At 41.8% G+C, this 23,512-nt stretch overlaps 1 protein-coding gene across 3 annotated transcripts in view; it reads left to right on the top strand.

Annotated features, from left to right (window-relative positions):
• DZIP1 (DAZ interacting zinc finger protein 1) overlaps positions 1-23,512 on the top strand; it is a 53,698-nt gene that overhangs the window by 6,639 nt on the left and 23,547 nt on the right. For 2 of the 3 annotated variants that reach the window (XM_057532872.1, XM_057532873.1), the window contains exons 5-11: positions 3,129-3,213; positions 6,019-6,143; positions 8,301-8,462; positions 12,302-12,439; positions 14,435-14,497; positions 22,243-22,383; positions 22,831-22,879. In XM_057532872.1, the coding sequence (XP_057388855.1) occupies positions 3,129-3,213; positions 6,019-6,143; positions 8,301-8,462; positions 12,302-12,439; positions 14,435-14,497; positions 22,243-22,383; positions 22,831-22,879 (763 nt within the window). Of the gene's footprint in view, positions 1-3,128; positions 3,214-6,015; positions 6,144-8,300; positions 8,463-12,301; positions 12,440-14,434; positions 14,498-22,242; positions 22,384-22,830; positions 22,880-23,512 lie in introns of all 3 variants that reach the window. The other variant, XM_057532871.1, reaches the window with a different exon arrangement.

Genomic DNA, 23,512 nt, shown 5'->3' on the forward strand with positions numbered 1-23,512 from the left:
CCTGAGTTCTTGTGTTAATTCCATTACACTAAGTATTTTTAAATTTTTAATGATTTTGGATAGAAGTGGTATTAGGACATTTACATGTTTTACATAGCATACAACCTACATGTAGTCAACATTCTGAAACCAAGTACACTGAACATAATTTGACATATTATATCCCTGGGGTTGTCATGGAAAGAGTATCAGATTCCTTTCTATGAATAGTTCATAGTACCTAATTTTTCTTAATTCATTATGTCACTTTCTGTCCTAAAGATGCTTTAAGGGAACTCCTTTGAAATAGAAGTTTATATCATTCATCTGTATATCAAACATATTTATCATATATTTAAAACTATTTTTTAAGAAAATGCAAAGGGTTATAGGATAAAGTTTTTAAAGCATTTTTTAAAGTTTTATAATTATCTTATTAATGGAGAAATTTGATTCTAGGTGATGTAGAATTCCTTCCCACCTTCTTACCCTGAAAGGGAACTTTATTATATCTAAGGCAGAATCTTTGTGCAATAAGTAGGATTTCTGAACCTCCTGCTATTTTTCATTGTAAAGAATGATCTGACTTTTATTAAGTTTCTAATTACTGTAAGATCTATTATAAAGTATGTTTTAATCCCAGTGATGGTAGATCAGATAGTTTTGCATTTGGGGCCTGATAGACCAGTTGTTTCAGGTATCACTAATCCATTCATTTTTTAAAAACTGACTAGTATTCCATGGTGTACGTGAATCAGAGTCTGTTAACCTTTTACTTTTGTAGGATATCTTGCCTGGAACCCGTATCTGGCTATTATGAATAATGCTGCTATAAACATTCACTTGCAGGTTTTTGTGTGTACTTAAGTTTTTTTCTTTTAGAGCAATTTTAGGTTCATTGAGGGGAATGTACAAAAAGTTTCCATATATCTCCTGCCCCTACACATGCATAGTTTCCCCCATTATCAACAGACCTAAGTATTTCATTTTGGGGGGTGCTAATGTAAATGTTATTACGTTTTTAATTTCAGATTCCACTTGTTCATTACTGGTGTATAGGAAAGCAGTTGACTTTTGTATATTAACCTCGTATCCTGCAACTTTGCTATACCTGGTTATTAGTTCCAGGAGTTTTCTGTCAATTCTTTTGGATTTTTTACATAGACGATCATGTCATCTGCAAACAAAGACAGTTCTGTGTCTTCCTTCCCAGTCTGTATATCTTTTAATTTTTTTCTTGCCTTATTACATTAGCGAGGACTTAAAGTGCAATGTTGAAAAGCACACTCAGGGGCAGTGGTTTGCCCTGTGTCCTCCCCTCTCTTACAGATCCAAGAAGAGTTGTGGATTTTTCAGTCTGTTCAGCCTTTTCCTTGTTGTTAGGATGGAGTGGCGATTTTCAAGCTCCTTACATGCAGATCCAGAAACCAGAAGCCTATTAACTTGGTTTTGGTATTTTTGTCATAGAAGTTTTTCATGTTGATGTAGTCAAAATGTCAGTCTTTTCTTTTTGGAGTATGAGCCCCTTCTTACCCTGAGCTCATGAGTCTTCTGTATTATTGCAATAGTTAAAATACATATTTTCTATTTTGAGAAATTAAAAGTTACACTTCCATGTTTACTCTTCCTTTCCTTTCTCCAGTGCTGTGTGTAGCCCAAGAGCCACACTTACACCCGAGCCAGTGTGGGCAGTCCCTAAACTGTTGTGAGGAAACCAGAACAGTCCTCATGAGCAGAGAAGTCGTAAAAGATGCTGTAAAGATCCTCTGAAATGTAATGCTGAGAAATATGCCATAATGTTAATTTTCTGGGAAGTTAGAACCTAAAGTTTTCTGATGCAATTATACTGATTAAGAGTAAGGCAAAAGCTGAATAGGAGAACTTGTAAATAGCACAATAGAGATGAAACAGCAAAATCCAGACTGAGAGTAACTCTGCAGGACAAATGTTCAGTTTCTTCAGCAAAAGAATTATAAGGAAAAGGAGGTTGGAGGCTCAGCCTATAGACAAAAACAGAATCAAGAGACAAAACAACCAGTTGCAGGATATGACCTTATTTGGATCCTGATTCACAACAAACTGCAAAAATGCTTTCTAAGACAATGTGTGAAATATTGGGGAAAAAATAAACAAATGGTTGGATATTTGTTGATAATTAAGAAATTAATTTTCACATTTTAAAAGCTGGGATAATAATATTATGATTGTGTTAAAAGAAAATCCTTTTGGAGATAGATTCTGAAATACTGACAAATGAAATATATACAGTATCCAGGATTTACTTCAGAGTAATCCAGGGGGGAGGATATAGATGAAACAAGTAGAATTTTTTGCTTAAAAATTGTGTTAAAGTAGAGAATAGAGATATTGGTAGGATTGATTTTTTTCCCCAGTAAATTCATTTTAGGAGGCCAAATATTTCTAAGCATGTGCTCAGTGATTTTTTAATGCTGGTCTCTGGGGATAAAGCTATGAATAAGAGAGAAAAGAGTTCATGCTCTCAGGAAGCTGACATGCTAGAACCTAGAGGGATTAGGCAGGAGACAATAAGCAAGTGAAGTAAATAAACCTGAAAATATTAACTGGTGAGATGTACAATGATGAAAACAAGACAGTGTGATGGGACAGTGCCTGTCAGGAGGCTCATCCAGGAAGATTTGCTGAGGACGCGCAGCTCAGCCCCAGCGTGGAAGATGCTCCATAAATGACATCTTGAATGTCGAGAAGGAGCCAGTCATGGGAAGGTCTGGGGAAGATCCGGGCAGGGGACCAGCCAATGCAAAGGGTCTGAGGCTGGCTTGCTTGAGGGACAGGAAGAGGCTGGCATGACTGGAGTGTCATGAACAAGTTGATGCTGGCGGGCTGTGAACCACCAGTCTTAACAGGGGCAGCATCAGGGGTTCCAGAAACCGCCAAGATGGGCTACTTTAACTGTCAAGAGATGGCTTTCACTGTCCTGTGTTCAGTTCGGGAAGAACACCCTGGTTTTGTATGTCTTTTTAGTTATGCTTTCAGTATCACTTGCCAGGGTGGGAACTTTGGGGGGAAAGCCCGCAAGAGATAGTGCTTCAGGTACCCAAATTTTAATTCAAATTAGGTGGAAGGGCACTTGTTACAGACACCTGGATTTGTCGCTCTCTCCTTTTCAGTGCCGTTTTTGTGACAAGGCCTTTATGAACCAAGCTTTTCTACAAAGTCATATTCAGCGCCGCCACCCCGAAGATTCTCATCTTGGTAAGTCGTGAGCGCTACTTCAAAGATCTGTTTTCTTTCTGGTACCTTTTTCTTTTTTCAGTGAGACATGGTCCAAAGCATCTCTCAATCCTTTTAAAAGAAAGTGTCATAGTCCTTGTTCACTCATTTAGTTAATATTGATCCCCTGCTATGTGCCGTGCACCGCCTTAGGGGTCGGGGGTACAGCCATAAGCAAGACAGACCCTGTCTGGCTCTCTTACACCCTAGTGGGAGGGACGGAGGATTCACATTTAAACAAATGAATGAGTGATTCTTTTCCAATGGTGGCAAGTGCAATGAAGAACATAAAGTAGGAGAATGGGATGGAGAGTGACTCCTAGTGACTCCTCATGAAGGAGGCGCTATTTGATCAGAAACCAGAATGATGCTGGGGTCCCAGCCTGCGGGAAATCTGAGAAATGTATATCCCAGGCAAGGGGAACTCGCATTGTGAGGGTGTGTGAGGAAGAGGCAGGACACGGCGTGTTTGGGGAACAGATAGAAGGTTGGTGGAGCAGGGTAAGCAAGGTAGTGGTGGGTTAAGAAGGGACTAGGTCACATAGGGCCTTGAACACCCTGGGTGGGCATGTGGGTGATTTAATAAGCGTAAGGGAAGCCACTGGAGGATTTTAAGTTGCGGGGACATGATCTAATTTGTACCTTAAAATGATCCCTCTAGCTGCAGTTGGGGAACACACTGTAGGGGCAGAGGTGAAGGCAGCTGGGAGGGTGAGGAGGCTGCATGAGTAGCCCAGGTGAGAGAAGGTGGCAGCTGGACCAGGACGGTACCAGGGAAGGTGGGAGAAGTGGAGATGGAGAAGATTTATTCTGGACGCAGAGCAGAGGCCACAGAGATGTGACTCAACGTGAGATCAAGAGATGAAGTGAAGATGATCCTGGGCTTTTGTCCTATACCTTTGGGTGAATGGCTGTCATGTTTACTGAGGGCCAGACCAGGAGTGGAGCAGATTGAGGGAGGAAGGAGAATGGAGAATTTGTGTTGGCCGCGGGTACAATTAAGTCACACGTACAGTTGCCATGCAAGTGGAGATGCTGGAGGTCTGGAGGTCAAAGTGAAGGCCCAGGCTGGAGATAAAACCTGGGAGTCATTAGCAGAACTGGGCTGGATAAGATCACTTAGAGGAGAGAAGACGGCTAGGGCCAGCCCCACACGAGGAGCTCAGGAGGAACAGCTGAGGAGAGTGAGAAATCACAGTGATGGAGGCAGGAGGGAAGCTGGGAAGTATGTTGTCATGGAAATCAAGGGGCATGAGTGTTTCAAGAAGGAGACAGTTACACCGAATGATCTTGAGGCATGGGAGTAAGAGGAAGACCTAGAATTGACCATTATTGTCACAGTGACTGTTGGTGACCTTGACATGGCTTCAGTGAATTATTGGGGATGAAAGCTGGATTGGAGTGAGCTGGGAATCAGGCAAGGAAGTGGTCATGTCCATTACAGACATTTATGTCAGTAATGTTTGCTGGGAAGGAAAGCTGGGACAGGAGGCAGTGCCTGGAGGGAAATATGAGACAAAGGGAAAATTTTTGTCTTGTTTGAGGTGGGAGATACTAAGATGTGTTTGGGTGCCAATGTGAATTAGCCAGTGTATAGAGGGGTAAAATGAAGAAGCAGGAGGTGGGAGGCTTACCATGGAACCAGGTTTCCTACTAATTTAAATGTTCTCAGGAGCAAAGAATGCAAGGTCTGTTTCTCCATGAGCAGATCAAAGCATTCTGCTGATTGCCACAGTAACCCACAGAAGTTTCCATTACAATCTTAAATGTTCTCGGTATCTAGACGTGTGTACTTCTAGCTTGTTACTCAGTGCCTGCTTTCCCCTCCCTTTTGGGCCAGTTTGTTTCCATTCCTGCCTATTTCAGACAAATAGATTTATTTAGGAAACAGCTAAACTTTGTATAAACAATATGAACAGCATAAAATTCCACTTATAAGCTGTGGACCGCTGATAGCAATTTAGCAATGTATTGGAGAAATTGGGAAGATTAAGTATTTTAATTAACCTACCATTCTTCAGTGTGAAACTGACCTTCTTTCTCTTCTGTTTCAGTATCTTATTCTATCTCATACTCGTTTCAGAGAGTATTTCAGACTCTGAAATGAGTATTATTTCTTCAGGTCATCTTTGAGATTCTGACTTTCTACCTTGGTTTCCATACCTTTCATGTCTACACTCACAGACACATGTATATCCATTCAGTCATGTGTACATCTGCATGTAAGTACATGTACATAAGTATTCTTCCCTTCACTTGTTGCTCCCTTTAACAACTTCTCAGTAGTTCGTTTTTGCCCCATGGATGGGTTATGGCCCAAGTGTGCATTTTGAATGCCAGCCTCTGCTTATCTTAGCACTGATGAGGCTCTCAGGAGAGTTTGGTGGGAGCCAGAAGGATGGTGACCATAGAGATTTCAGTACTGTGGTACCTATTGCTTCCCTTCTCCGACTGAGACAGGCATCTTGAAGAAGAGCCCAGGATTATTCCTTGTCACCATTTTTGCTCCCTGAATGGGCTCTCACCCTATCTATGTAGGATAATCCAACCTCAATCTAGTGGCTGAAAGAATCTCCTAAAAATAATTCAGCACTCAATAATATGAAGGACTGAAAATAAATATTGAATAGTAGAGAGTAAAAGTTGGCTCATGAGGCATGAAAAAAGTAATAGCCCAAGTAAAAGCAGTTTCCTTTGTCTTTGTCTTATCTATAGGATGTACCCCGAAAGTTTTCAGATAGGTTTTCTGAGAGATGGTATTTTAACGAGGTATTTCTGTTGCAGCAGAGTATAAGACAAGGGCACAGACTGACAAGCTCCAGAATGAGATCGACATGTTGAAGGGGCAGCTGCAGCTCACCAAGTCTCAGCTAGAGGCTGCACAGCATGCCCATGCAGTCAGATTCTCTAAGGTATGTAAATTCAGAAACAGTTATATGTTGGGAAGGATTGGGGTTAATTCCTTTTAAATGTTTGGTAGAATTCACTAGTGAAACCGTCTGGTCCTGAGCTTTTTTTTTTGGGAGTGTTTTGATTACTGATTCAATCTCCTTACTCGTTATTCATCTGTTCAGATTTTCTCTTTCTTCATGATTCAATCTTGGTAGGTTGTATATCTCTAGGAATTTATTTCTTCTAGATTGTCCAATTTGTTGGCATGTAATTGTTCATAGTAGATTATCATGATCCTTTGTAATTCTGTAGTATCAGTTGTAATGTCTCCTCTTTCATTTATAATTTTATTTATTTGAGTCCTCTTTTCTTTGTTAGTCTAGCTAAAGGTTTGTCAATTTTGTTTATCTTTTCAAAAAATCAACTGTTAGTTTTTTTAATCTTTTCTATTGTCTTCTTATCTTGTATTTCATTTATTTCTGCTCTAACCTTTATCATTTCCTTCCTTCTGCTAACTTGGGACTTAGTTTGTTCTTTTTTTCTGGCTCTCTGAGGTACAATGTTAGGTTGCTTATTTGAGATCTTTCTGTTTTCTTCATGTAGGCGTTTATAGCTATAAACTTTCCTTTTAGAGCAGCTTTTAATACATCCCATACATTTCGGTATGTTGTGTTTCCATTTTATTTGTCTCAAGATGTTTTTGATTCTCCTTTTGATTTTTCCTTTGATCCATTAGTCATTCAAGAGTGTGTTGTTTAATTTCCAGTTATTTGGAAATTTCAGTTTTTCCTTCTGTTACTGTTTTCTAGTTTCATAACATTGTGGACAGAAAAAATACTTGATATAAAGTCAGTCTTCCTGAATTTGTTAATACTTGTTTTATGACCTAATATATGATCTATCCTGGAGAATATTCTGTATGTACTTTAGATGGATGTGTATTCTGCTGTTATTGGATAGGATGTTCTGCATATCTCTTTCAGGTCCATTTCGTCTATAGTGTTGTTCAACTCCTGTGCTTCCTTATTGATTTTCTGTCTGGATGACCCATTGTTGAGAGTGGGGTATTAAAATCCCCCTACTATTATTGTATTGTTGTTTATTTCTCCTTCTCATTCTGTTAGTATTTGCTTTATATATTTTAGGTGCTCCAATGCTTCATGCATATATATTTACAATTGTTATAGTTTCTTGATGAATTGACCTCTTTATCATTATGTAATGACCTTTTTTTGTCACTTGAGAACTTCCTTTTTTAATGTAGGTGCTTACAGTTATAAATTTCCCTCTGAGCACTGATTTGTCTGCTTCCCTTTTTTGGTATGTTGTGCTTTAATTTTCATTCATCCTAAAGTATTTTTGAATTTCCCTAGTGGGGTTTTCTTTGATCCATTGGCTGTTTAAGAGTATATTGTTTAATTTTCATATATTTGTGAATTTTCCCATTTTCCTTTTGTTAGTGATTTCTGACCTCATTCTGTTGTGGTTGGAGGAGATACTTTGCATGATATCAACCTTTTAAAATTGAAAATCATTTTAAGGCCTAACATATAGTCTATCCTGGTGAATCTTCCATGTGCATTTAACAAGAATGTATATTCTGCTGTTGTTGGGTGCAGTGTTCTGTATGTTTGTTAGGTGGAGTTTATTTGTAGTGTAGTTCAGGTCCCCAATTAGGTGAAAAAAAAAAACACAACAGAAGGTCATCCAGAAATCAAAGGCTGATCGGACCAGACCTTGAATTTAGCTTATATAAAAATGTATTTGTGTTTATTAAGGGTGAGATGGGGCCACTCTACCCAAATTGGTATGGTATCAAGAAAGGTTCTTCTCAGTAGACTTTTAAAGTATGTTTACATTTTACATATGATTGCATGCCTACTCTACAAGTTCACAGATCATAGAACTTTTGAGACTTTGGGCCTCTGTGTTTGTGCTTTAAGGAATGTAAGGACAAAAGGATGCTGTGTGCTGCCTTTGGTTTAGAAAAATCATTGTGCACAGACCTGCCATTATATGCAGTGTTTTTGCAACCAAACAAAACAAACAGAAGAAGCCTAACTGAAATTTGCAAATCTAGCTGACCCATTTGAGGTGAAGCTATGCCCATTTATTTAAATTTCTGCATACTTGCTTCATACCAGAGCTTTTAAAACCATGTATTGAATCAATTTCAGGAATATGAAATGCAGAAAACAAAAGAGGAAGAATTTCTGAAGTTATTTGATAGATGGAAAGAAGAAGAAAAGGAGAAACTAGTTGGTGAAATGGAAAAAGTCAAGGAAATGTTTATGAAGGAGTTTAAAGAACTAACTTCTAAGAATTCAGCATTAGAATATGTAAGTATTGGGAGTTCCCTGGTGGTCCAGTGGTTAGGACTCTGAGCTTCCACTGCTGAGGGCACAGGTTTGATCGCTGGTTGGGGAACTAAGATCCCACAAGCCACGTGGCACTACCCGAAAATACCCACAAAAAACGTTGAGAATATGTAAGTATTAAACCTCAGAGTCTTCATAGCATTGTTAGAGTTGTGGCCTTGAGAGGTGGCATTAGAGTGGCAATGTGGCCCGCGGATCCAGAAGTTCCTTTGTTGTGCCGCGGCCCAGACACCCCTCCTCCCTGAGAGTCTTGGGAGCTCGGGGCATACGGAAGAGAGAGCAAGTCAGAAAAGTCGTTTCCTTGAGAGTGGGAGCTTTGACCCCAAACCCCAGTGCAGAACACTTGGTACATTTTACTGGATCAGAGAAGAAGTTCCCTCTTTCTTAGCTGGTTAGGTTTAGAGAGCGCAAAACAATAAATCCCTCCCTGAGTTTTAGAGCTTTCCAAAGTTCCAAAGGAACTTTCCAGAAAGACTGACGCAGATCGCCAATGTGGGAGAAGGAAGCTGACCCCGAAAGACAGAGGGAGAGCCTTTGCCAGGCCCCTTCCTCGCCCCAGGCCTAGCTGGTGAGGACAGGGGTTTGAGTGAGCTAGATGTCGCTAAATGCAACCTCCACTTCCCTGTGGGAGCAGCCGTGGTCACAGTGAAGCAAAGGAGGCAAGGGAAGAGTCTGGAGCTCCCTCTAGGGGCCAACATGGTTATAAACTAAAATAGAAGGATAGTTTTGAAATACTGCTAAGATCCTTCTCTAAAACGGCCTGAACCCTCTCACAGGGATGGGCAAACTATGACCTGTGACCCAGACCTGACAAACCACCTGATTTTGTATGGCTCTCAAGCTAAGAAAGCTTTTTACACTTTTAAGTGGTTGAAAAAAGTCAAAAGAAGAAATATTTCACGACACATGAAAATTATATGAAGTTTACCTTTCAGTGTCCACAAGTGAAGGTTTTTTTGGAACACAGCCGTACTCTTTGCTCCACGCTTTGTCTAGGGAGCTTTTGTGCTGGAGCCATGGAGATGAGTGGTTATGACCAAGATCTTATGTGTCTCCCAGAGTCAAATACTATCTGGCTCTTTATAGAAAAAGTTTGCCAGCCGCTGTCATATCTTTACAAAGCAAATGTGGCACGAGGTTAACAATTGGTGAAGGGGAAATGGGTGTTCATTATACTGTTCTTTTAACTTTTTCGTAAGTTGTAATTTGCAAATAAAAAGTTGAGGGGAAATTAACTTGGGCTGGCTCATTGTGTCTTTTCTATAGGGCTTTCTTCAGTCACCTCCCTGTTGGTTCAACTATCCCCTATCACCTCGCTTGGTCCTAAGCATCAGAACCTGTGGGCAGTAGTAATTCTTTTTTTTTTTTTTTTTTTTTAATTTTTTTGGCTGTGTTGGGTCTTTTTTTTTTTTTTTTTTTTTTTTGGTTGTGTTGGGTCTTCGTTTCTGTGCGAGGACTTTCTCTAGTTGTGGCAAGCAGGGGCCACTCTTCATCGCGGTGCGCGGGCCTCTCACTATCGTGGCCTCTCTTGTTGCGGAGCACAGGCTCCACATGCGCAGGCTCAGTAATTGTGGCTCACGGGCCTGGTTGCTCCGCGGCATGTGGGATCTTCCCAGACCAGGGCTCGAACCCGTGTGCCCTGCATTGGCAGGCAGATTCTCAACCACTGCGCCACCAGGGAAGCCCAGTAGTAATTCTTTTACCACCCCTACTCCAGGGGCTTCTCCTGAACTCAGACCCTTGGCATCTTCTCAAAGTGGGATGTCGTATTACCCACAGTAGTGGATTCTGATAGTAACCAATTTAAGACTGGCTTTTTATGTCTTTTCCATCAAGGCCACACTCATTTTTTCTTTCCTTGTGATAAAGCTGCCAGTATAGCTCTTTTGCCTGAGATTCCCTCCATGGTTATCCCTGCCGCCAGGATCATTGTGGAATTGGACTTTTCCCCACCTAGGACTTTTTTACCATTCATATATATTTTTTTTTTTAATAAATAAATAAATTTATTTATTTATTTATTTATTTATCTCTAGTTGCGGCGAGCGGGGGCTACTCTTTGTTGTGGTGCGCGGGCTTCTCATTGCGGTGGCTTCTCTTGTTGCGGAGCACGGGCTTTAGGCGCGCGGGCTTCAGTAGTTGTGGCTCGCGGGCTCTAGAGCGCAGGCTCAGTAGTTGTGGCGCACAGGCTTAGTTGCTCCACAGCATGTGGGATCTTCCTGGACCAGGGCTCGAACCCGTGTTCCCTGCATTGGCAGGCGGATTCTTAACCACTGCGTCACTAGTTTAAAACGGCTTCTCTGAGATGTTTACATATCATACAATTCACCCACTTAAAATGTACAGTTCAGTGGTTTTTACTATGTTCACAGAGTTATGCAACCATCATCACAGTCATTTTAGAACATTTCATCACCCAAAGAAGAAGCCTTGTACCCATTGGCACTCCCTCCCACCCCTGGCAACCACAGCTCTACTTTCTGTCTCAATGCATCTGCCTGTTCTGGACATTTCATATAAATTGAATCATATAAAATGTGATCTTTTGTGAGTGGCTTCTTTTCACTTAGTATAATGTTTTCAAGATTCATCCACATTGTAGTATGTATCAATATTTTTTTTTATTGCCAAATGATATTTCATTGTATGGATACACCATATTTTATTTATGCATTATTCGATGGACATTTGGGTTGTTTGCCCATTTTGGCTATAGAGGGTTTTAAAAATTATTATTAATAATCGACTTTATTTTTTAGAATAGTTTTAGGTTTACTGAGCACGTAGTACAGAAAGTTCCATATAAACACCCCTCTCCTACCCCGTACACAGTTTTCCACATTACTAACGTCTTAGATTAGTATCATACATTTGTTACAATTAATGAGCCAATACTGGTACATTGGTATTAACTAAAGTCCATACTTCATTCAGATTTCTTTAGCTTTTACCTAACATCCTTTTTCTGCTCCAGGGTCCTATCCAGGACACCTAAGTACATTTAGTTGTCTTGTTTCCTTAGGCTCAGACTTTTTTTGATGACCTTGACAGTTTTAAGGTGTACTTTTCAGGTATATTGTAGGATGCCCCTCTGTTGGAATTTACCTGATATTCTTCTCATGGTTAGACAGGGTTTATGGGTTTTTGGGGAGAAGTCCTCAGAGATAAAGTACAATTTTCATCACGTCATTTCAAGGGTACATACCATCTACATGGTTTATGACTGTTGATGTTGACCTTGATCACCTGGCTGAGGTAGTATTTGTCAGGTTTCTCCCCACCTCACTGCCCCCCATTCCATACTGTGCTCTTTGAAAGGAATTGTGCAGCCCAGACTTAAGCAGTGAGGGACAATGCTCCCCCATCCTTTTGTTTTTGAAGTTAACATATTACCTTCTGAGGGTATTTACTGCCAGTAACTTTGGGAATAACCTACAAGCAAAGGGTAAAATTAAAACCTTATGTCCCTAGTGGTCCCTGGATGATGCTGGCCTCCTCACTAAATCATCCTGAGAATCAACTGTACCCAGTTCCTCTGTTTCTGGCACTGTTGCCTGCCCATTAAAGTTTTAAAGATCGATTATCTAAGATTAGAAAGTTTAGGTTTTCCTTTCCCTTTCTCACCCAGTGCACATTCTTTTGTTGGAAGTAATGGAACGGGAAAACCACTGGGAATGAGAAGCAGGAGAAGCACGATGAACGTCCAGGAGGATAGTCAGGTGCTCCCCAATTTTGTTCTCTGTGTCAGTCGTATAAAAGTATGAACATCTGTACCAGTGATTTTGAATTTTATTTTATAGCAATTGTCAGAAATCCAGAAGTCCAATATGCAGATCAAGTCTAACATAGGCACATTAAAAGATGCACATGAGTTTAAAGAAGAACGTCCTCAGCATCCCCAGGATTTCCAAAATGTGATGCAACTTCTTGATAGTCAGGTATGTAAAAGTGGGTGATTACTGCAGTAGAGGCCTGATCTTTCTTGGTGAGGTAATTTACAGTAAGCACCATCTACAAAAAAGTGCCTCTGTTTCAGTGATGATGAAGGTGACTAATTCTTTTTTCCTTATCTCCCAACACATGTGTAATTCATAATAGGTGTTCATTAGATACTTACTGATTGACTAATAGACGTGGATACAGAACAGTTGGCAAAGTTGTTTAATTTTTCTTTGAATAATATCTATTTGAATTAGTTCATATTGCCTTAGTAGTTATTTTTCATATTTCAGATGTAGACCCACTTTCAAAAGGCATAGAAAGACATATTGAAGCCCTGACTTATTTTAGATCTTAAATATATGGCTGCATTGGCAAGCTCATGGTCTTTTACATTTATCAAATAAATTACAATCATTTGGAAGTGAACCTCAGTAATCAGTACAGCCTTCGTCCTGGCTATTTTGGTCACACTGATTTAGGGGAACGTTCTTTTTTTTTTTTTTTTAACCAGGAAACATAGAGATTAAAGCTTATGAATGCAGGATTTTTTCAAAAAGCAATATTATGTCATTTTAAAAGGTAAATGTGTTTGTTTTTGGTTTGTTTGGGTTTTTTGTGTTTTTTTTATAAATTTATTTTTATTTATTTATTTTTGGCTGCATTGGGTCTTCGTTGCTGTGTGTGGGCTTTCTCTAGTTGTGGCGAGCAGGGGCTGCTCAGCAGTTGTGGCGCAGGGGCTTAGATGCTCCGCAGCATGTGGGATCATCCCGGACCAGGGCTCGAACCCGTGTCCCCCGCATTGGCAGGCAGATTCCTAACCACTGCGCCACCAGGGAAGTCCCTGTAAATGTGTTTTTGAACATGGACTACTGCCACTGCTTCCTGTCTTGCCTCCCTCCCCTAAATCTGCCTTTCGTGTTATAGCCAGGGTGATCATGTCACCGTCCTGTCTAAAATCCTTCAATGGCTCCCCCTCTTTCACAGAACAAAGTCTAGGACCCTTAACCAGCATTCAGAGTCCCTGGGCATCTGGTCCTGCCATCTCCCACCATTCTTGCCTTTACCTTGACGCTCCAGTAGCCCCAAAGAGCTCCTGGTTCCCGGGACGAGGCAATCTGAGTTCTGCTTTTGCTTTTGCAGCTTTCTTTGTCATGCACCTCCCAGTTTTCAGGCCCTGACACTTATTCAGCTGGGATGGCATCTCTTCTGGAGAGTTCTCCTGAAGTTCCGGGTTATTGCACTGCCACAGTCCTCCAAGCTGGACCTGATCACGTGCACATTATGTGGGAACCCTCCATTGTATGTCCACTGTTCTTCCGGGCAGGGCAAGCAGGGCCTGTCTCTTAGTTCTCTCCCAGCCTGCCAGCGACTGCCCAGCTAGGTGCCTGGTATGTGGTAGGGGACCAGAAATTGGGTCCTGAACTGAACTGTTGGCATTTGCTCCCAGCAGGCTGCTGTCTCACTAGTTGAAGGACCCAGTTATGAAATCCTCAGGTCCCACCTAAATTTCTTTTGTCTCCTTCCTGTGAGCTCTAACAGTTCAGAACCTATGGACCCAGAAACCTTGATGTTTCCTTTTAGCTTCTGAGGTTAACAAGCTAGCACCTGTTTTTTTAAATTAAGTTTTATTGGAACACAGCCGTACTATTATGTATTGTCTATGACTGTTCATTTACATATTACTTATGGCTGTTCTCCTACTTCTAGTAGTAGTGACTGAGTCATCTGGCCCCCAGAGTCTAATATATTTTCTGTTAGCCCCTTAAGAGAAAATGTTTGCTGAACCTTGCCTCAGAGTATAAGATTAAAACCAAGTGCAAGTGTGTTTAAACATTTTTGACTGTATTTATTTATTTTTTTAAATGCCTGCTAAAATTTTACCAAGTAGCTAGTTGGGTTTCATAGGTACTCACTAAAAAGGAAGCTTCCATTTTGAGTAGATGTCATTGTTACAGTTACACTAAATTACTCTTGTTTTACTAATTTTGTAGGAAAGCAAGTGGACAGCTCGAGTTCAGGCTCTTCATCAAGAACACAAGAAAGAGAAGAGCCGGGTAAGATTAAGAAATCAACGACCTATAAAAAGTGGGTCTTTCTGAAAAGAATATTTGCTTTTCTCTATAATAAAGGTAATATTTATCCACTTAAGACATTTGTGGAGACATGTATAACAAAAATTAAAATTACTCATAATTCCAATACCATAGATAACCAGTGTTACTGCTTTGTTATAATTTCTTTCAGTCTTTTTTCTATGCTGTAAATGTTGCGTTTCTATAAGTATAGAAACCCATGCATAAAATATGTCTCACAAATTTTTAATTTTGCTTTATATCTATAACTTTATACATTTTTCATTGAATATATCATAAACAGTTTCCTATGTTTTAAAATATTCTTCAAAATCATGATTTTTTTAATAGCGCCATGATGATCTTATGGCTGTAACATCAGTTATTTAATCACTTCTCCATTGTTGAATACATGTTTCTAATTTTTAAACATTACAGAGTGGCAGTCTAAATAAGTTTTGAATACAGGCATACCTTATTTTATTGCACTTTGCAGATAATTGCGTTTTTTACAAATTGAAGGTTTGTGGCAACCCTGCATTGTCAGATGATGCATTTTTTAGCAATAAAGTTTTTTTTTTTTTAATTTTTATTTATTTTATTTTTGGCTGTGTTGGATCTTTGTTGCTGCGCGCGGGCTTTTCTCTGGTTGCGGTGAGCGGGGGCTACTCTTTGTTGCGGTGCGTGGGCTTCTCATTGTGGTGGCTTCTGTTGTTGAGCACGGGCTCTAGGCACACGGGCTTCAGTAGTTATGGCACATGGGCTCAGTAGTTGTGGCTTACAGGCTCTAGAGTGTAGGCTCAGTAGTTGTTGTGCATGGGCTTAGTTGCTCCATGACATGTGGGATCTTCGCGGACCAGGGCTCAAACCCGTGTCCCCTGTATTGGCAGGTGGATTCTTAACTACTGAGCCACCAGGGAGGCCTGCAATAAAGTATTTTAAATAAAGATATATACATTGTTTTTTTAAGACATAATGCTATTGCACACTTAATAGACCACAGTGTAGTGTAAACATAACTTTTGTATGCACTAGGAAACTAAGAAATTCACGTGATTCGCTTTATTGCTGTGATCTGGAACTGAACACACAGTATCTCTGAGGTCTGCCTATAAAAAGAAGGATTGTTCACATTAAAGTCGTTTTAATGAAAACAAAAATGAATTGTAACACCTATTCCTTTTCCGCTGAGTACATCAGAAATTTAAGTGTTAAAATGCTTTTACAATAGTGTAAAAAATGTAAAGTAGATTTATTTGAGATTTTAAGACAGGAAAACATCTGTTTATTTTGTCACTTTAAATTGTGTGTGTTTTGTAGCCCTTTGTATCCCCTTTTGGGCAAACAACATGGACTGGGTGGCTCATAAACAACAGAAATGGGCTTCCCTGGTGGCGCAGTGGTTGGGAATCTGCCTGCCAATGCAGGGGACACGGGTTCGAGCCCTGGTCTGGGAAGATCCCACATGCCACAGAGCAGCTAGGCCCGTGAGCCACAACTACTGAGCCTGCGCGTCTGGAGCCTGTGCTCCGCAACGGGAGAGGCCGCGATAGTGAGAGGCCCGCACACCGCGATGAAGAGTGGCCCCCCGCTCACCGCAACTAGAGAGAACCCTCGCATGAAACGAAGACCCAACACAACCAAAATAAATAAATAAATTAATTAATTAAACAACAGAAATTCATTTCTCATAGTTCTGGTGCTCCAGGAATCGGACAGAGAGAGCTTGTTAACGGGGAGTAGTGGCTGGGCTGTGTGTAGATATAACGCCCATGTTTCTTTCTCCAGTCTAAGCCACCCTTCTGAGCTCCAGACAAAATAGCCAGCTTTGTACTTGACATCTCCACTGCTTCTTAAATGTAACATGTCTAAAGTGAAGTTCTTGGATTTGTTCCCAGAGGTGTCTTTCTTTTGGTTGGTGGCATTCTAGCCCACTCACATGCACTCCCTCAACCCCCAGTTCCAGGCTATTGGCAGGTCCTGCCGAGTGTCTCATATCCACGTGCTTCTGGACATTTCTGTTGCTTCCATCCTCTACTGAGCTCCCACCATTTCTAAAAGGGCCCAGTAACTGGTTTCCCCATTCCAACCTTTTCCTCTTGTAATCTGCTCTCTGCAGAGCAGCCAGAATAATCTGGCTGTCGGCCGCCACTGTAGCCTCATCCTGATGCCCTCTCTCTGAACCTCCTCTTTTTAGCTACGGTGGCCTTCTGGTAATTTGTAGAACATGTGGCCTTTTTCTCCTTTTACACATGGTTTTCGCTGCTGGGCGGTCCTTCCACTTGTTTTTATTTATTTTATTTTATTTTTTATACAGCAGGTTCTTATTAGTCATCAATTTTATACACATCAGTGTATACATGTCAATCCCAATCGCCCAATTCATCCCACCCTCCCACCCCTCCGCCGCTTTCCCCCCTTGGTGTCCATACGTTCGTTCTCTACATCTGTGTCTCAATTTCTGCTCTGCAAACCGGTTCATCTGTACCATTTTTCCAGGTTCCACATATATGCGTTTATATATGATATTTGTTTTCCTCTTTCTAACTTACTTCACTCTGTATGACAGTCTCTAGATCCATCCACGTCTCAACAAATGACCCAATATCGTTCCTTTTTATGGCTGAGTAATATTCCATTGTATATATGTACCACATCTTCTTTATGCATTCATCTGTTGATGGGCATTTAGGTTGCTTCCATGACCTGACTATTGTAAACAGTGCTGCAATGAACATTGGGGTGCATGTGTCTTTTTGAATTATGGTTTTCTCTGGGTATATGCCCAGTAGTGGGATTGCTGGATCATATGGTAATTCTATTTTTAGTTTTTAAAGGAACCTCCATACTGTTTCCATTTGTTCTTTATGTGGCTGTCTCCTTCCCCTCTGATTTGGTTTTCTCTGCTGTGTAGCAAATTACCACAGATTTATTATCTCACAGTTTCCATGGGATAGGAGTCCAGGCACAGCTTGGCTGGGTTGTCTGCTCGGGGTCTCGCAAGCTGCATTCAAGGTGTCAGCTGAGCTGTGGTCTCATCTGGGGCTCCGGGGCCCCTCCCAAGCCCATTCAGATGATCGGCGATGTGCAGTTCCTTACGGTTAGCCGTGAGAGTGAGACCCTCAGCTCTGCAGTTCACAGGCTGGCTGTGACTTCTTCAAGGCCAGTAGGAGAGCATCTCTCCTGCCTTCATTCTCCTCCTTCAAGAGACCTGAAGTCACCCCAAGACCACTCCATCCAGGGAGGTGGTCCCCTCCCTTTATTATCCTCATCGCCTCACAAGTGTAGCTCTCAACACTGTTTTCGATAGTTTGTTTACCTGTTTATTGTCTGTCTCTTCGACCAGATCACTAGCCCTGTGAGGGAAGGGCTCTGTTTACTCCTCCGTTGTATTCTCAGCATCTGATAATATGTCTAAAATGTGGTTGGTGCTTATTAAATATTCGCTGAATGAATGCAGAAGGTCGATAGGTGGCCAGCAAGGGGATCGCACAGGCTTTTTGTGTGTGGATGGGGAGATGCTGGCTGTACAGTTCAGAAGAACAGGGTGGAAAGAGCTGTGTGTCGGTGTGACATGACGTTTGAACCAGGTCCTCTTAACCTCAGGGCCTGCTTGTCTGCCTCGCCGCCTTGCTCACCTTTCATGCTTTAGGCACTTAGCCGGGTGAGGAGGGGAGCAGCCAGTGACAACTTAGAGGAGTTGCTTTTCTGTGAGAATGTTGACTCTTCCCTTCGAGATGCTCTAAGGCAGTAGTTCCTAACCAGGGGCATCCTTCAGAATGACCCGAGGCTCTTCCAAAATACAGGTGTCCAGCTCTACCCGCCGAAGGTGTGATTCAGTAGGTAAGTCTGGGACATGCAGAGTTTGGAAAAAACAACAATAAGAACACCACCAAACCCCAGACGATTGTGTTTTGGATCCATGGTTTGAACCACAGCTCTTACAATTTGAAGTTCTATTTTTATTCTTCAGGGTATTCTTAGAGCATTGGGGTTTAGGGACAGAATTCAGGCTTCCTTATTAATAGGGGGTGATTTTAGTCCTCGTTCCTTTAAGCCTCTTGTGTTCCAGGCAACTGTGGGAATTTAAGTCGCCTTTTGGCTGGAATACAGTGTACAGTGTAAGTTGTAGAGGTTTACACTTGGCCACTGTGGGTGGTGATAGAGAGGAAGACCGACTGCCAGTGGTCTGGAGGAAGGAGAGGCCTGACCTGGTTCTGTGTGAGTGAGGTGCCTCACCCCATGTGCTGGGAGCGTGGAGTTTTTGTGCCACCGCCAGGCTACGCTGCTCCCTTGTCTGTTGGTTTTGCTTGTTCAGAAGCTGCTTGCTTCTTCCTTCATTTCTCTTAAACCCTAACAGAGAGGCAGATTCAATAAGGTTTAGTAATCTGTGCCTGAGACCAAACTATTAATTATTCCACATGATTGGTGCCTCCTGTTCCTACAATGCACATATTGTATTTCTCTGTTTAAGGGAAGTTGCGTTTGCCAACTTTTTATTGCTTTACCTAGATTCTTGGCAGTCTTTTTTTGGTTTTGTTTTTAAATAACATTGGTAGGAGTTCAAAGGGAACCACAGATAAATGATGGCATGCCCTTTTCCACCCAACAGAAGACTCTTAGAGCTTGGGAGGTTGTAGAATGGTCACGCAGTGAAAGGACAGGAGGATGGGGTAATGTGGGTGGTAGAGAAAAAGTGTAAAACTTGAAATGGTAGGAGGTCACAAGAAATGAGTTCCAGGCCAACAAGCCTTTTGAAATAATTTCTGGCTATCTCTTTCTTGGACTATCACATTTTCTGGTCAATTCTCAATTCCAGTATCAAAATGATGCCATCCCTTAGTTTTTCGTACGTACCCTTTCTGCTTGGACCCTGCAGTGAGCCCCCATATTGTTGATTCTCAGCCTCCACCCAGAGCCTTGTACATTTTTATTGGCTTTTCCTTCTGTTTTCCAACTCCAGATTTCCCAAACTGCTTTTGGGGGTACTCTTCCAGTAGTCTGTAAAAATGTGGGGAAGGTTCCTGACAGTGTCCTCCTGGGGGGGAGATTCTTAGCATCCACTGGGGATATGTAGGGTTCTTTTTAGTCCTTACTCAGGAAACCCTTTTAACTTGGTTCAGCCTATTGTTTGTCCAGCCTCATGTGAGCACAGAGTGCTTCAGAGGGAAGACCCTGCAGTGTATGGATTGAGAGCATTAACTTTTTGTTGTTATTTTATTGTTTTTCTGTTCAGTGTAAATGGATTATTTTTAGAGTAATTTTACATTCACAGCAACGTTGAGGAAAAAATACACAGCGTTCCCAAATACCCACTGCCCACCCCGTATGCACAGCCTCCGCCATTATCAACATCCTGCACCAGAGTGGTACATTGGTTACAATTGATGAACCTACACTGACATGCCATTATCCACCAAAGTCCACAGTTACATTAAGGTTCCCTCTTGAGTTGTACATTCTATGGATTATGGACAAGTGTATAGTGACATGCAGCCATCATTATGGTCTCATACAGAATACTTGCACTGACCTAAAAATCCTCTGTGCTCTGCCTGTTCATCCCTCCCTCCCTCCCTCCCCTCAACCCCTGATTCTTTTTACTGGCTCCATAATTTTGCCTTTTTCAGAATGTCATATAGTTGGAATCATACAGTATGTAGCCTTTTCAGATTAGCTTCTTTCACTCAACAGTAGGCATTTAAGGTTCCTCCAAGTCTTTTCATGGTTTGGTAGTTCATTTCTTTATGATGTTGAATAACATTCCATTGTTAGTATGGACCACAGCTTATTTATCTCTTCACCTACTGAAGGACACCTTGGTTGCTTCCAGGTTTTGGCAATTATGAATAAAGCTGCTATAAACATCTGAGTGCAGTTTTCGTGTGGACATAGGTTTTTGGCTCCTTTGGGTAAATGCCAAGGAGTACAGTTGCTGGATCGTTTGGTAAAAGTATGTTTAGTTTTGTAAGAAACTGCCAAACTGTCTTCCAAATAGCTGTACCATTTTGCATTCCCAACAGCAGTGGATGAGAGTTCTTGCTGCTCCACATCCTCGTCAGCATTTGATATTGGCAAGCTCTGGATTTTGGCCATTCTGATAGGTACATTTTTGTTACTTTTTGATTTGGCGATTTCTTTCTTTCTTTTTTTTTTTTAATTAATTTTATTTTTATTTATTTTTGGCTGTGTTGGGTCTTCGTTGCTGCATGCGGGCTTTCTCTAGTTGCGGCGAGCGGGGGCTACTCTTCGATGCGGTGCACGGGCTTCTCACTGCGGTGGCTTCTCTTGTTGCGGAACACGGGCTCTAGGCGCACGAGCTTCAGTAGTTGTGGCTCGCAGGCTCTAGAGCACAAGCTCAGTAGTTTTGGCACACGGGCTTAGTGTGCCTGGTCCTGGGATCTTCCCGGACCAGGGCTCCAACTCGTGTCCCCTGCATTGGCAGGTGGATTCTCAACCACTGCACCACCAGGGAACCCCGCAAGTACAATTCATTAATATGTTTCATGACATAGACACTAAGTTTGAAAGCGTTGACTTTGAAGACAGGAATGTTCAAGTCTGGGCTCTTCCCCCTCAAGTTGTCTGCGTTTGGGTCATCTACTTACCTCTCTAGACTTGAGTTTCCCCATCTGAACAACGAGGTCAAAACTTGGATCCATGAGGCTGTGGTGTGGATTCAACAAGATGAAATGCTTAACGCAGCCTCTACACGTGTTGAGTGTCTGTTAAAAAAAACCTCGCCGGTTAGGAAATGCTGCTCCAGGCACTCTCTGTGCTCCTCTCAGACACAGTTACCCCCGTTTATTTGACCTGCACATCCGTCTCTGTTTCCAGGCCGTAGGCTTGGAATGTCCTTAGTGCCATTTACCAAGGGTTTTTTCTCTTCTGTTTAAGCAACTTCCAAAGTTGCTTTAAGAATGTTTCCTTCAATTATTGAAAACAAATTCTTCTTGAATTCTTGTCCAGTATTTGATCTTCCCTGAGGTTAAGTCTCAAAAGACGAATCTGTGCCTCTTTGGATCTGTCTGTTATCTGCTTCTCTTCCTTCTGTTCCCTCCCTCCCTTCCCCTCCCCCCTCCCCTTCCCTCTCCCTCCCTCCCCCTCCCCTCCCCTCCCCTCCCTCCCTCCCCTTCCCTCTCCCTCCCTCCCCCTCCCCTCCCCTCCCTCCCTCCCCTCCCCTCCCTCCCCTCCCTCCCATCCCTCCCCCTCCCTCCCTCCCTCCCTTCCTCTTTTCCTCTACCACCAACCCCCTCCACCTCCCATTTCTCAGTAAATATTTATTGAGAACCTGCTAAGAGCCAGAGACCGTGCTAGTTGCTGGGCATATAAAATAATTCAGGTGGGCTGTCCGCCCCAGGGAGTGCACTTTCCAGCTGGGATGATGCATATGGATGTGTGAGAACAGTACTGTGTGGGGTTGGAGCTGCTCTGAGGGAGAAGCCTTGATCCTTATCCTTGCTTGTCCCTGTGTGATTTCATGTAACGGCTCAGGTTCCCTCCGCTATTCACATCATCAGTGTTGGCTTTCTTGGGCCATGAGCTCCCTGGGAACAGAGATGAAGCCCCTTGTATAGCCAGGGCCTTCATACACAGTGATCAGAGAGTTATTCAGTGTGTAGATAACATAGGTCAGCAAGAAGGTACGGCATGTATATACAAACTGCCGAAAGAAGGAATTTACATGCAGTTTGCAGATGAATGCCTTTCTTCATTGGTTTTTCCAGCTCCTGTCACATATAGAGAAACTTCGAACCTCAATGATAGATGATCTAAATGCAAGTAATGTATTCTACAAGAAAAGGATAGAAGAGCTAGGGCAGAGGCTCCAGGAGCAGAATGAGCTGATCATCACTCAGAGACAACAGGTATTTTGGAGTGTATATTGGCACTGTTTTTATGTAAACAGTGCAGTTTATCTAAGAACATGTGTTTTTATTTTAGAGCACTTGTAAGTTGGATAAGATAAAGAAGATAGAATATTTTTTTCCCTGTGGTTGTTTGTATAAGTAAATAAAATAATTTTTAAAGGTATCTTAAAATACCGTAGAGCAATCAGATTTATTCAATTAGAATTCAGAATAAATGTGAAGGTAGCTAAAATTTCTTTTGGTAATTCCTTACCAAAAGAAGCAGCTGAATCCAAATGCTGCTTTTATAAAACGTTTGCCTCCATGTCATTAAAGTCCACATGTCCTGTGTCTTTGGAGGATTTAGTGAAAAGGTTCATTTACTGAGTACGGTATCTGTCCATTATCCAGTATGTCCCTGTCTAGTTCAAACATGGATCACTGAAAGACTGTTCTTCTTTGCAGATTAAAGAGTTTACCAGTAAACCATTAAACAGTGTCAGTGAACCCAGAGGTAAGTGGACCAGGATCCCAGCGCTGGAGGCAAGGCGGGCCTCCCTAACCGTGTGCTGGACTTCAGAAGAATGTTGGGCCGCGATGGTTCATGAGTGCTAAGATGTGCTAAGTTGTGCTAACCACAACCCAGAGAGTTGAAGAATTTGAAATACCTAAACTGTCATAGAATGGTCTCGTATCCTTTTTATCAGAATATCGTTATGCACATAGTACATGCTTAGTAACTGTACCTCTGGATGGATGTGCAATAAGATGCCTTATGATTAAAAGTACAGAGTCTGGGGGCAGACCGGGTTCAACTCCCATCTCTGGCACTATGTAGCTTTGTGAGCTTCTGCCCCGGCTTCCTCAGCTCTAAAGCTGGAATATTAGTAGTAATTACATCATAGGCTTGTTACAAGGATGAAATGGGAGAACAGGTATAAAGAGCACCTGTTAAACACTCATGAGTGTTGGCTATCGTTATTAATATTAAACTCTTAATTATCCTAAAGTGCTACAGAGGCTTGCTGCATGATTCTGCATGGTGGTAGGCTGGGGTTAAGGGTTTGTTCTAAGTATAGTGGGGGGATATACAACCTACTGATGGTAGCACTGATAGCCATTCATCTCCGTATCATTCAAGAGCTAG

The sequence above is a fragment of the Balaenoptera acutorostrata genome, chromosome 18, assembly GCF_949987535.1.
Source record: "Balaenoptera acutorostrata chromosome 18, mBalAcu1.1, whole genome shotgun sequence".
Taxonomy (NCBI): Eukaryota; Metazoa; Chordata; class Mammalia; order Artiodactyla; family Balaenopteridae; genus Balaenoptera; species Balaenoptera acutorostrata.